Genomic DNA, 13,433 nt, shown 5'->3' with positions numbered 1-13,433 from the left:
GTTTTCCAAAATTTTGAGATGCAAATTCTCTTCCACCCACTTTTATCTCTTCCCTCCCCGAGATGGTAAGTAATTAGATCTAGGTTTCTAATTACATGTATAATTATACAAAATGTATTTCCATTTTGGTCAGGTTGTAAAAGAAAACTTATATCAAATAAGAGCCCAGGGGGCAGCTGGGTAGCTCAGTGGATTGAGAGCCAGGCCTAGAGATGGGAGGGCCTAGGTTCAAATCTGGCCTCAGACACTTCCCAGCTGTGTGACCCTGGGCAAGTCACTTGACCCCCATTGCCTAGCCCTTACCACTCTTCTGCCTTGGAGCCAATACAGAGTATTGATTCCAAGATGGAAGGTAAGGGTGTAAAAAAAAAAAATAAAATAAGAGCCCAACACACACACACACACACACACACATACACACACAATATGTGAGTAAAGGGTATTATTAGGAAAATGTATAAAAAATTAGTATTGGTATGTATAAATGTAAAATGTATAAAAATAAGGTCCCATCTGGCTCTAAATCTTGAAGCATCAGAAAGGAAATTAGAATTTCATCAGGCCACCTGGATAATGGACACAATGAAAAATATGAAGGAAATAAAATTTGCAAAAACACAATAAGATGAAATTAAGAAGAAAGTGTAGGCAATTAAGAAATCTCAAGACAAAATGACAATGAAACTTGATTGGAAAACATCCATGGAAAATACAAACAAGGCAAATAGACTCAAAATATTTAATTAAATGGAGGGCATAATAGTATAAAAAGAAAAATCAGAAAAGGAAACCAGGAAATCACACAATTGGGAAAACATTTGGAATTTTTGTAGGCAAAACTAGCAGATCTGACAAGTAAAAAAAGAAAGAAAATTTAAGTTCTGGGTTTCATAAAAAATGAAGAAAAGAATCTGATAATTATGTTTTACAAAATCATCTAGAAAAATTTCCCAGAGATATGGAAAAAAGGGGGAAAGACTGTAAATAAACATAATTTGCAAGAAACTTCAAATTCAACTCACCTAGATATATCAATATTAAACTTCAAAACTTCAGAAGAGATTATTTTATAAGTAGGCAACATAAAACTACAAGAAGAAAACTATAAATTTTAATTACATAAAATTCTAAAAATTAAAATGAAGGGACAGCTGGGTAGCTCAGTGGATTGAGAGCCAGGCTTAGAGATGGGAGGTCCTGGGTTCAAATCTGGCCTCAGACACTTCCCAGCTGTGTGACCCTGGGCAAGTCACTTGACCCCCATTGCCCAGCCCTTACCACTCTTCTGCCTTGGAGCCAATACACAGTATTGATTCCAAGATGGAAGGTAAGGGTTTTAAAAAAAAAATTAAAATGAGATGACAGAAACTGGAACATGATATACTTAAAGTGTCAGAAGTTACAGAGGAATCAAGAAGGTTGAGAACTGAGAAAAGGGTTGGGTTTAACATTTAAGAGCTCTTTGGAAGGGAACAGGTGTAGGTGAGTTGATGAGGCTCCTATTGCAAAGGATTGAAAAGTAGGTTAGTGGAAAGGAACTGGAGGCCAGTGTGTATTCTCAGTTTTTCCTAGGAATTTGGTTGGGAAAGGGAGAAGATAGATATAAGACCTAATCTCAGAGGATGGTTAGATTTAGTGTTCTATTTTAAGGATGAGAGAAACTTTTTTGGGTTTGTAGACAGCAGGAAAGGAACTACTAGCTAGGAAGTTGAAGATTAGAGGGGATGAAGTAAAAGTTAAGAAGATTTAGAGCAAAAGGTACCTAAAAGAGTATGTAGTTCAAATCCCTTCATTTTATAGTTCCCAGAAAAGCTTCCACTACAATATCATGTCCAAACCTGTCAAACAAAAAATGTTGCTACTTTATTCTGATATTTTGTTGGCTAAGATTTGGCCTTGGAAACAGAACTAGCAACTGGTCTGGATCTTCCAAAGGGAGCAAAAATCAAGTCTTCTGGTTTAAAAAAATCAATTCTTTGGTTGAGCAGTCCTTTTTCTCTGACCTATACTGTTATCCATAATCTAGTTTATTATGCTCCCATTGTATTTATCTAGGCAGCTAGGCGGTAATGGATGGAGTGCCCATAGAGAATAGGATGAATTTTGTATATATACAATATATATATATACACACACACACATATATATATGTTACATCTTACATTTTTAAATAGCAAAAAATCCTTTCCCCCCTCCCAACTCAACCCTACTCTCTCCCCAATACCCCCCCCCATTTGAGAATGAAAAAAATTGAAAATCCCTGTTGTAAATGTGTATAGACAAGCAAAACAAATGTCCAGAATGGCTATGTCCAAACAAAATATGTCTCATTCTTTACTCTGAGTCCTTGGCTCTGTATTAGGAGACAAACATGTTTCAACATTGGTCTTCTGTAACTTTGGTTGGTCATTATGTTAGATTTTCTAATTCTTTCATAGTTGTTTATCTTTACCACATTGTTGACACTGTATATAGTTTTCCTGGTTCTGTTCATTTCACGGTGTGAGTTTCATACAAATCTTCCTACATTTCTCTGAAACCATCCTTTTCATCATTTCTTATAGTACAATAGTATTTGATCACATTTACATGACATACCTTCATTATTAATTCCCCACCTGGGGGGAGCCCCTTTGGATTCCCATTTTTTGCCATCTCAAAAAAACAACAACTTATAATTCTCTTTATATATCCTTAGAGCTTATTTTGTTTAGGACTAATCCCTCCCTTAATCTATCCTCCCTCTTAATTCCCTCTCCCATCCATTCCCTCCAATTTCCCCAATGAGTGAAATGTGTTTCTATACTCTGTGTGTGTGTGTGTGTGTGTGTGTGTGTGTGTGTGTGTTCTTCCTTCTTTTACCAGTTCAGTTGAGAGTGAGGTTTAAGAAGTTATTTAATCATTGACTAGGCAGGAATGCCTTTTATAGTATGCCTAAACAAGGGGTCATCCAACTGTCTCCTGAAGCTATCCAGTGAGAGAACACGCACTTCACTGCCTTAAAACTAGTTTATTAAAGATTTGGTATTATTCTTAACTACCAAGAAATCATTCCTTCTATTAACCTGGAATTAACTAAATTTGGATATGCTTAATTTGAAATACCTACAAGTCAGGCAATTAGAAATGTCCAATAGGCAGCTGATGATGAGGGCCTGCAGCTCAGGAAAGAGACCAAGGCAAGATATGATGATCTGGGAGTCATATGTATAGGAATGACAATTAAAATAATCTACTAGAGTCACTAGAAGAGAAAATATAGCGAAGAAGACCCAGGACAAGGACTTGGTTAGCAAGCCAGTTTGATAAGAATGTGATAAAAGATGATCCAGCAAAGGCGGCTGAGAATAAATGACCAGACAGGTAAGGGGAGATCTAGAGAGCATAATGACACAAAAACCCTTAGAGGAAAGAATATATACACAGGAGGGAGGGTGGAGGAGGGGGAGGAGGCAGAAAAGGCAAAAGGAGGGGCAAGAGGAGGAGAGAGGTAAATGAAGTGGGGAGGAGGGAGAAAAGAAAAAAGGATGGAGTGGGGGAGGAGGGAGGGGGACGGGTGGCCTGGAGGGAGGAGGAGGGAAAAGGGGCAAGGGAGGGAAGCAAGTGAGCCAGCGGGTGGGGAAGGGGTACGGACTCACCACTGCAACAGCTCCTCGGGTCCCGTGTCCGTTTTGGGGTCGGGTCTTCCGGGACATGCAGGCTTGGTCACCGCCAGCGGCGATTCTGCCAGGCCCGTCAGGCTCGTCATCGCTGTCATCCGAAATCACAATGGGTTCCGTCATGAGATCGGTTTCGGAGGCGCTCGGAGAAGCCACAGGCCCCACTCTCGGACGCCTCGGGCTCCGGCTGCGGCTGCGGCCATCCCAGCCTAACTTGGGCCTCTCCTTCTTGGCCTCTTCCCGCTCGTACGGCTGTCCGAACTTCCGAGCCAGCCGAAGCCAAGGCCGAGGCAGGCGCGGAGGGGCCCGGTGCGCGCTCCGAAGCGGAGAGGGTAGCCCCGCTCTTGTCATGGGTGTTCGGGCCCGGGGCCTGGGTTCGTCTTCGGCCCGAGGCTGGGGAGGAAAGGGAGTGCGCTTAAGGCAAGGGCGGAGCCCCTTCGTGCCCCGGGGAGTCAAGGTTTCTTTGGTTCCTTCGCTGGGGTTTCTACGGGTAGGGGTAGCCAGGAGGAGAAGGGGGCAGAGGAAGGACGCTCCCTGGCGTAGGCGGGCACCTTCGTGCCAGCTGAGCGGCTTGGGTTAGGGCCTCCCAGGCTCTTTAGCAGGGGTTTCGGGATGGAGGGGAGTAAAGCGAGGCGGGGCTTGGGCACGCGCTAATCTGGCCGGGCAGCGATGGCGTCAGAATCTTCCTGTAACCTCTACCTCCCCTCTCGAAGAGGAGATGAGGAGAAAGGGTTTCTACCGGGGAGACTTCCTTTGAATTAGGAAACGAAACAGTACCGGGGAGCCGATAAAAACTTAAATCCCCAGCGTGGGAGACGGGGGTGGTGGTGAGGGGAGGCAGGGAAGGCGGGGGAAGTTGTGCTGAGGCTGCCCCAGCCATCAGTTTCACTTCTCGATCTTTAGTGGTAGGAGCTAATTTCTAACTCAACCAGCATTTTTTAAAGTGCTTATTCCCATGTGTAGGACACTGCGATAAAATGAGGTTGGAAAGGCAAAAATACCCCCTTAGCCCTCAAAGAGCTCACAGTCTAATTGAGGGAGACAGCGTGTAAACAAGATATATACTGGATAAATTGAGGATAATAGAGGGAAAGTAATAGCAAAATGAAACAGAATCTGTACTTAAGGAACTCAATAGAGAGATTACATCAGTCCACTGACAGCACTGAAGATAAAAAAGAAGCAAGAGTCTACCTTGAAGGAGCTTTCCATCTAATCCTGGTGACATGTAAACAAATATATACAAATCAAGCTATGGACTGGATAAATGGGAAATACTTCATAGAGGGAAGGTACAAGAATTAAAAGGAGTTGGGGAAGGCTTCCAGGAAAAGATTGGATTTTAGTTGGGTCTTAAAGACTGAGAGGTCAGTTGGATAGAACAGGGAAAAGAACATTCTGGTCCTAGGGGACAACAGCCTAGAGGCCAGTGACGCTGGATGAATGAGTAGCAGGGACTTTTTTTGCCTTTGCATTCCCAAACTTTGGTAGGGCTTAAGTGCTTGTTCTTTTCCCCTTCCCTTCAGATATCGAATGTCATGCATATACTCTATTTTTTCACTGTAAACAACTTTATTATATGTGCTATGTATCACGTATTTCTTGAGATTTGTTATAAAAATTATTTTACATGCTGGGATTTTGAACCTAATGTCTATGCTGAATTTCTTATAAGTGGTATGAAGTTCTATTGTGGAAGTCATGTCTAAAATATCTGTATGTGCTTTTAATCAAACCTGAGTTAACTATGTGAACAATGTGATTTGCACATTTTTATACATGATTCTTTTGCTCCCATACATATGATTTGCCATAGAGGATGTAAATGTAAGCTCAAAGACCCTTTTAAGATTCTGCTGCTGGTGATGCTTGTGAAAGGCCAGGTGGTGACTAGGCAAGTAGGATGGATAATGGCTCTATACCAACTTTGTTTTCATCTCTAAATGGTTTTCAGGTGAAAAAAATGGAGAACCACAAATCTGTGCTTTTGGTCAAATATATATTCCTTATATGGGTTATTCTTACTTTTAAGTATACATTTTACCATAGTTTAGAGTATAGGTTGTTAAAAGGAAAATTGTTTGGGCTTTCTCCTTAATGAGAATTAAAAGAAGCTTATATTTTAAAATATTTCAAAATTTGCCATGAAGGATAAGTGTAAGCTCAGAGATCCATTAGGATTTTATGGACAGGTTGATCACTAAAGATCAGCAAGGGATTTAAGATGGGGCCAACTTTTATTGATAACTTTAATAATGAAATAGATAAAGGCTGTTTGGATAGATCCAAGTCAGTAAAAGGAAATAGGAAATTGTTTCTCAGCTTCTCTCCAACTGCCAGTATGTGCTGGCTAACATAGTGGGTGACCAACTCCATTATGGATAGAAGACGATAACCTATAACTCCTGAAAAGTTAGGGCAGTTAGAAGGAATACTCATTGAGAGCATTGGGTGTGAGTTGAACATGATGGTATGATACTAAAAAAAAAAAATTAAGAGGAATGCACTGAGAAGGGGGAAGGGAGAGGCAGAATGGGCTAAATTATTTCATAAAAGAAGTATGAAAGAACTTTTACAGTGTAGGGGAAGATGTGGGAGGAGAGCACTTGAATCTTACTCTCATTGGAGTTGGCTCAAAGAAGGAATAGTATACACACTGCATTGGGAGGGAAGGGGATAAGATAAGGGGGTTCAACAGAAGGAATTGCAGATTGGGGGAGGCAGTGGTCTAAAGCAAAACATTTTTTAGGACGAACAGGGTGAAAGGATAAGATAAAGGGGGTAAAAAGGATGGAAAGAAAACCAAAGTAATGTCTATGAAAAAATTTACAATATATTTCTCAAACACATAGAGAAAATAGTCAAATGTATAAGAACACAAATAATTCCCCAACTGATAAATGGTCAAAGGATATGAATATGTCATTTTCAGATGAAGTAATCAATGCTCTTTTATAGTCATAAAAAAAATGCTCTAAATCACTTATTGATTAGAGAAATGCAAAGCAAAACCTTTCCCCCCTAATGAATTGGCTATTATTACAGAAAAGGAAAATGGAGGGGATATAGGAAAATTGAGACACTAGTGCTCTGTTGGGGGAGTTGTGAATTAATTTAGTCATTCTGGAAAGCAATTTGGAATTATGCCCAAAGGATCATGAAACTCTGCATACTCTGACCCAGCAATGCCACTACTAAGTCTGCATTCCAAAGAGATGAAAAACAAAAATGACATTTATACAAAAAAACTTATAGCAGCTCTTTTTGTGGTGGCAAAGAATTATGAGAGAATAGCTATCATTTGGGGAATGGCTGAACAAGTAGTGATATATGCTTATAACTGAATACTATGGTGCTATAAGAAATAACAAGCAGGATGATTTTAGAAACATCTGGAAAGACATGAACTGATGAAGAGCGAAGAGAGAAGAACCAGGAAAATATTGTATATAGTAACAGCAGTATTGTACAATTATCAACTCTGGACTTAACTTTTCTCAGCAATACAGTGATCTAATACTATTCCAAAGGTCTCGTGATAAAAAATGCCATCTGCCTCCAGAGAAAGTACCAATTGAGCCAAATGAGATTCCACATCAAAGCACACTATATTTCATTTCCTTCATTTTTTTGTTTTTATTTTTTGTTTGGTTTTCTTCCACAAAATGACTAATATGGAAAAATGTTTTACATGATTGCACATATAAAAACTATATCAGGTTGTTTACCATCTCAGGGAGGGGAAAGAAGAGGGAGGAAAGGAGAGAGAGAATTTGAGACTTGAAAATTTTCAAAAATTTTAAAATGGTTTTTATGAGTATTTGGGAAAAATAAAATTTTAAAGTCCTTTGTTATTTCTTTAAAAATTACCCCTTTTCCCCATTATCAGGCATTTATTTTTTTTCTTATCTCTTTCCCACTGAGGAAAAAAAAAAGAAAGCCCCTATAACAAATATGCTTAATCAAAAGGCAGGTAGGTAGCTTAATGGATAGAGAGCCAGACCTGGAGACAAGGTCCTGGGTTCAAATATGACCTCAGATACTTCCTAGCTGAGTGACTTTGGGTAAGTCACATAATGCTTATATAACTAAAGGTTATCTGGCTCATTGTTCTTATACTGTTTGTAATTATCCTAAAATCCAAGCTTTAAAACCTTTTGGAAAAATTTCAGAAAAAGAAAATGCCAACATCCCAAATCAAGAAAGTGGATTCATTTGGAGAAGGTGCTAAAAAGATACCTGCAGAAGCCACATACTGCATCAAAAGATCCAGAATGAACTTTGGGATATAATGAACTGAACTGAAGGGGATTGTACATACTTATTCTGAATGCAAACTGTTATACCAATGGGGACTGCCCTCTAATTGGCATTTTGTCAATGTGTCTATCAATCAGTTTTTTTATTTTTCTTCTCATATTTCCCTTTCATCTCTAACTATTGTAACTTCCTCTTAGAAAAATGCAATATTGTGTGTACTTTTAGCTAGAAGATATATAGTGATATAAGATGGTTATGTTTAAATGATCCATTGGGGATACTGGTCTCCGAAAGGATCACAGGGAAATTTGTGGTGAGGGAAATTCATTCCCTCCCCCTCCTGAAGGGCTGACTAGTAGATCATCATACCACAAATACCAAATACATCCTGAATGTCAATAAAAGAAAGGGGGAAGGTCTTTTGGGGGACTTGGGGGACAGATTCTGAGAGAGAGTAGAGAAAGATTCTTATAGAATAGGCAACATGTGGTCTGAGAACTTAGAGTAAGAAAGATTTAATTCTGTGCTTATCTACCTTTTCTATTAATAAACTTTAGGAAACATAATAACTGATAGATATATTAATTTTAATTATAACAGTGCTTTGGAATCAGATACTTAGTAATGATTCTAAGACAAGGCAAAGATTTAAAAAAAACAACCAAATGTACATAGTCCAAAAAAAGTCCATTATGTTCATGTCCAAAAAAGATGTGTCTTATACTATGTATTTGATTCATCACCTCTATCAGAGCTGGGTAGCATGTTGCATCATGGATCCTTTGGAATCATACATAGTTGATCATTATGTTGATCAGAGTTCTTAAAGTCTTGTTCATTTTTATGATGTTGGTATAATATAAATTGTTCTTGTGCTGCTTACTTGACTTGGTATCATTTCACAAAAATACTCCCAGTTTTCTCTGAAAGTCTTTTCATTTCTCTTATAGCACAATATCATTCCATCATATCTATATACCATAATTTGATCAACTATTTCCCAACTGATGGGCCCTGTCTCAGTTTCTAGTTCTTTACCACTATAAAAAGAGCTATAGTAAATATTTATATATAGTGGATTTTCCACTTTTGGGGGGCTATTTTTGGAGGTATAGACTTAGTAGAGAGTATTGCTGGGTGAAAGGCATACAGAGTTTAGTAACTTTGGAAGCATAGTTACACCTTGTTCTCCATGATTGCTATAACAATTCATTACTCCACCAACACACATCAATGTGTCCGTCCATTTATTTTTTTGTATTATCTTGTTTTCCCCAAATTACATATAAAAAACAATTTTTATCATTCATTTAAAACAATTTGTTCCAAATTCTTTCCCTTCTTCCCACTTTCCCTCATTTCCTTACATCCCTCCCCCTCCCTGAGACAGTAAGTAATATGAAATAGATTTTGCATATGCCTTCATATAAAACATTTTTCCATATTATTTTGTGGAAGAGATCTTAAATGTTAAAAAAAAAGAGGGGAAAAAAGAAAGTGAAATATATGTTTTGATCTGCATTCAAACTCCATCACTTCTTTCTCTGAAGGTAGATGGCATTTTTTATCATGAGTCTCTGGGATTGTCTTGGATCACTATTGCTGAGACTAACTAGTGTAAAAGTTAAAATTAAATCTCCAATAACAATATTATATTTTAAGAGATTTATTAATGATCATTAGAAATCAAGGAATAAAGAAGATACAAAATAAAGACCACTGCCCATGGCTGGTTATAGCCACTTTTTAGTCAACCCCACTCACCACCATCAATGCTGATTCTACATCAGAGAGAGGGAGACTTCAAAGCCCACTCCCTTTATCCTCTGTCTACAGGAAGTCCAGAATGACAGGAAGTCAGTGGGCTCTTGGGATATGTAGTTCTTTTTTTAGGGTAACAGATTTTCAGTCATATATTAGGTCATTCCCAGTTGCTCATCAAAAAATATTGCTGTTACTGTGTACAATGTTCTGGTGCTGCTCATTTAACTTTGCATCAATTTGTGTAAGTCTTTCCAGGTTTTTCAGAAATCATCTTCAATTAATGGACAATCTCTCAACTTCCAATTCTTTGATATCACACAAAAAAAGCTGCAATAAATATTTTTGTACAAATATATCCTTCCTCCCCTTTTTAAAATCTCTTTGGGATTCAGTAGTGGTATTGCTAGATCAAGGGATATGCACAGTTTCAGAGCCCTTTGAGAATTGTTCCAAATTGCTTTCCAGAATGATTGGGTCATATCTCAACTCCATCAGCAACTGCCTTAGTGCTCCAATTTTCACACATCCCTTACAAATTTCTCATTTTCCTTTACTAGCATACTGGAAAATTTGATAGGAGGGAGGTCATATCACAGAGTTGTTTTAATTTGCATTTCTCTAATAAAAAGTGATTTATATGGGGCAGCTAGGTGGCTGCAGTGATTAGAAAGGCAGGCCGAGGGATAGAAGGTCCTGGGTTCAAAATTGGCCTCAGATACTTTCTAGTTGTATAACCCTGGGCAAGTCCCTTAACCCCATTGCCTAGCCCTTACTGCTCTTCTGCCTTGCAACCAATAAGTATTGATTCTAAGATGAAAGATAAAGGGTTTTTTTTAAAAATGATTTTTATATGACTATATAGCTTTGATTCCTTCATCTCAAAACTGCCTATTCATATTCTTTTACTATCAATTGGAGAATAACATATTTTTATAAATTTAACTTAGTTCTCTATATACCTGAGAAATAAGACCTTTGCCAGAGATACTTCCTGTAAAAGAATTTTACCTAGCTTTCTTCTAATTTTGATTGCATTGGATTTATTTGTACAAAATCTTTTAAATTTAATATAACCAAAATTACCCATTTTACATCCTATAATCTCTCTTATTTGATCCTAAATTCTTCCCTTTGTAAGAGTTAAATTAATAGCTAATACTTCAAGTATTATTTTTATAATTTTTTTTATCTGACAAAATAGAACCACATGACTAAGTTTTCTACCTGTTCAAAAATCCCTGCTCCACCAAAGCTGCCAACAGGAAGGAAAGAGGGCTAGGCAGGGAACTCCACCTAACTTATCTCCTGTCTATGGTCAGCATGTAAGGACAGGAAGTGAGTGGGTTCCTGGGAATTGTAGTTTTCCTGGGAATCATAGTTTTTAGGGTAAAAGATTCCAATTTCACACCTTGTTCATAGATCTGACAGATAAACTATTCCATGTTCTCTGAATTTGTTTATGGTACCCTTGATGTCTAAATCATGTCCATGTTGATCTAATTTTGGTATATTGTATGAGATATGATCTATCCCCAGTCTGCCATATTATTTTCCAATTTTCCCAATAGTTTTTGTCAAATAGTGAGTTCTTGTCCCAGAAGCTTGGATCTTTTGATTTATGAAACCAAATTACTATGATAATTTATTATTAGGTATTGTGTAGCTAATATATTCTGTTGATCCACCTCTCTGTTTCTTAATCACTACCAGATTTTTCTAGTGATTACTGCTTTGGGAACCATCTGTTGGGAACCATTACTGTTGGGAACCATCAAACCCCCAATGGCTGACAAAGTGAAAGTTTGGGAAATGGGAAATGAGGCCTCCACTGATCCCCCTCTGTGACTTCTCTCTCTTTAACTTCCCTCACTAATGGATGATTATTGTTCTCTCTCCAACACAAAAGAAATGATATAAGAGCAAAGATTTATAAAATAAACATATATCCCATCTTAATCTCCCCAGATTATTACCCTAAAAGATTACATTCACAGAATTCAAACCTAAAGATCACTACCCATTACCCCCTTCCTTTCCCTCTCCACAGAGTCACATTCACTTCAATTACAAGCCAGGCAAGCCAAGAACATCAATCACCTTCAAGACACACTCTACTGCAGACAGAAACCAGGCAACATTGCCAAGCACTTTAAAGTAATACAAGAAAAATAGAACTTGTAAATTGAGAAAACCCCCAAATCTGGTCTGTCTCAAATTACCTTCTAAACCTGTACCTAGCTATGAAATGCTTTGTTACCTATCTCCTAAGTAATTGTGATTGATTGTGAAAACTGACCAAAAGTAACAGTAATTCTCCTTAGGTCAAGAGGGATTAAGCTCCAAATCACCCTACTTATGTCATTTATCTCCATCTCTGTTGTAGCAACAATGTTTCATTGACTCTCTCCTTGGGCTTAATGTCTGTTGTTAAGTTCTATGGAAACATATATGAAGAAAATTGATTTATGTGCCAGAAAAGCATGTACTCACTGAACCTATAAAATAAACCAACCTTGTGCCATGGCAGAACACTGTGTGATGCCTACACATGTGGGATTGAGCATTTAGTGTCTCTCACTCCATTATTCGACTGGACTGTCACTCTTAGGCAGAGAACCCTCCCCTCTAAGGGACTGCTGGCTCAGATCTCAAAGCTTTGCAATACAGTTTGGGATCTGGTATTTCTAGTCTACCTTCATTTTTTTTCATTGATTCCCTTGATATTCTTGACCTTTTGTTCTTCCACATGAATTCTGTTATTATTTTTTCTAGCTCTATTAGATAATTTTTTTGGAAGTTAGATTGGCATGGCACTGAATTGATAAATTAATTTGGGTAAAATTGTCATTTTTATTATATTGCCTCTGCCTTCCTATGAGCAATTAATATTATTCCATTTGTTTAAATCTGACTTTATTTGTGTGAAATGTCTTTTGTAATTGTGATCATATATTTCCTGGGTTTAATATTTAATAATGTAGCTAATATTGTCCATGGAATTAAGTATTAGAGATAATGTTTTAATCCATGTTTCCTGATTGCCTTGGAACCCAGTTTCTAAATCACAATGATGACGAATGCAAGACTGTATTTTATATTATTTACCATTTATTTAAACAGAATTTCTTTTTCTATCTCTTGTTGCATTTTGTTGGTAATATATAGAAATGCTGATGATTTATGCTGGTTTATTCTATATCCTTCAACTTTGCTAAGTGGTTAATTGTTTCAACTAATTTTTTAGTGGATTCTCTAGGATTCTCAAAGTATATCATCATATCATCTGTTAAGAGTGATAATTTTGTATCTTCATTGCCTATTCTAATTCCTTCACTTTCTTTTTCTTCTCTTATTGCTATAGCTAGTATTTCTAGTATAATATTTAATAATAGAAGTGATAATGGGCATCTTTGTTTCAGCCCCTATCTTATTAGGAAGGCTTTTAGTTTTTCCCTATTATAGCTTGTGCTTGCTGATGGTTTTAGATAGATTTTATTTATCATTTTAAGGAAGTTTTATTTATTCCTATGCTCTCTGGTGTTTTTAATAGAGGAATGGGTATTATATTTTGTTAAAAGCCTTTTTGCACCTATTGAGATAATCATATGGTTTTCATTAGTTTTGTTATTGATATGGTCACTTATACTGATAGTTTTCCAAATACTGAACCAGTCCTGCATTCCTGGTATAAATCTCACCTGGTCATAGTGCATGATCCTTGTGATTTGTTGCTATAATCTCTGTGTTAAT

The 13,433-nt window shown here is 37.5% G+C and overlaps 1 protein-coding gene across 3 annotated transcripts in view; it reads right to left on the bottom strand.

The window, feature by feature from the left end:
* SIMC1 (SUMO interacting motifs containing 1) overlaps nt 1-4,443 on the bottom strand; it is a 31,005-nt gene extending 26,562 nt beyond the window's left edge. For all 3 annotated transcript variants that reach the window (XM_007474103.3, XM_007474104.3, XM_007474105.3), the window contains exon 1: nt 3,639-4,443. In XM_007474103.3, coding sequence (XP_007474165.1) covers nt 3,639-4,010 — 372 coding nt within the window. In that variant the 5' untranslated portion in view covers nt 4,011-4,443. The remainder of the gene's footprint in view (nt 1-3,638) is intronic.
* Nucleotides 4,444-13,433: the final 8,990 nt, after the last annotated feature.

The sequence above is a fragment of the Monodelphis domestica genome, chromosome 1 (assembly GCF_027887165.1).
Source record: "Monodelphis domestica isolate mMonDom1 chromosome 1, mMonDom1.pri, whole genome shotgun sequence".
Lineage (NCBI taxonomy): Eukaryota > Metazoa > Chordata > Mammalia > Didelphimorphia > Didelphidae > Monodelphis > Monodelphis domestica.
This window is presented reverse-complemented; position numbering and strand designations above follow the sequence as displayed.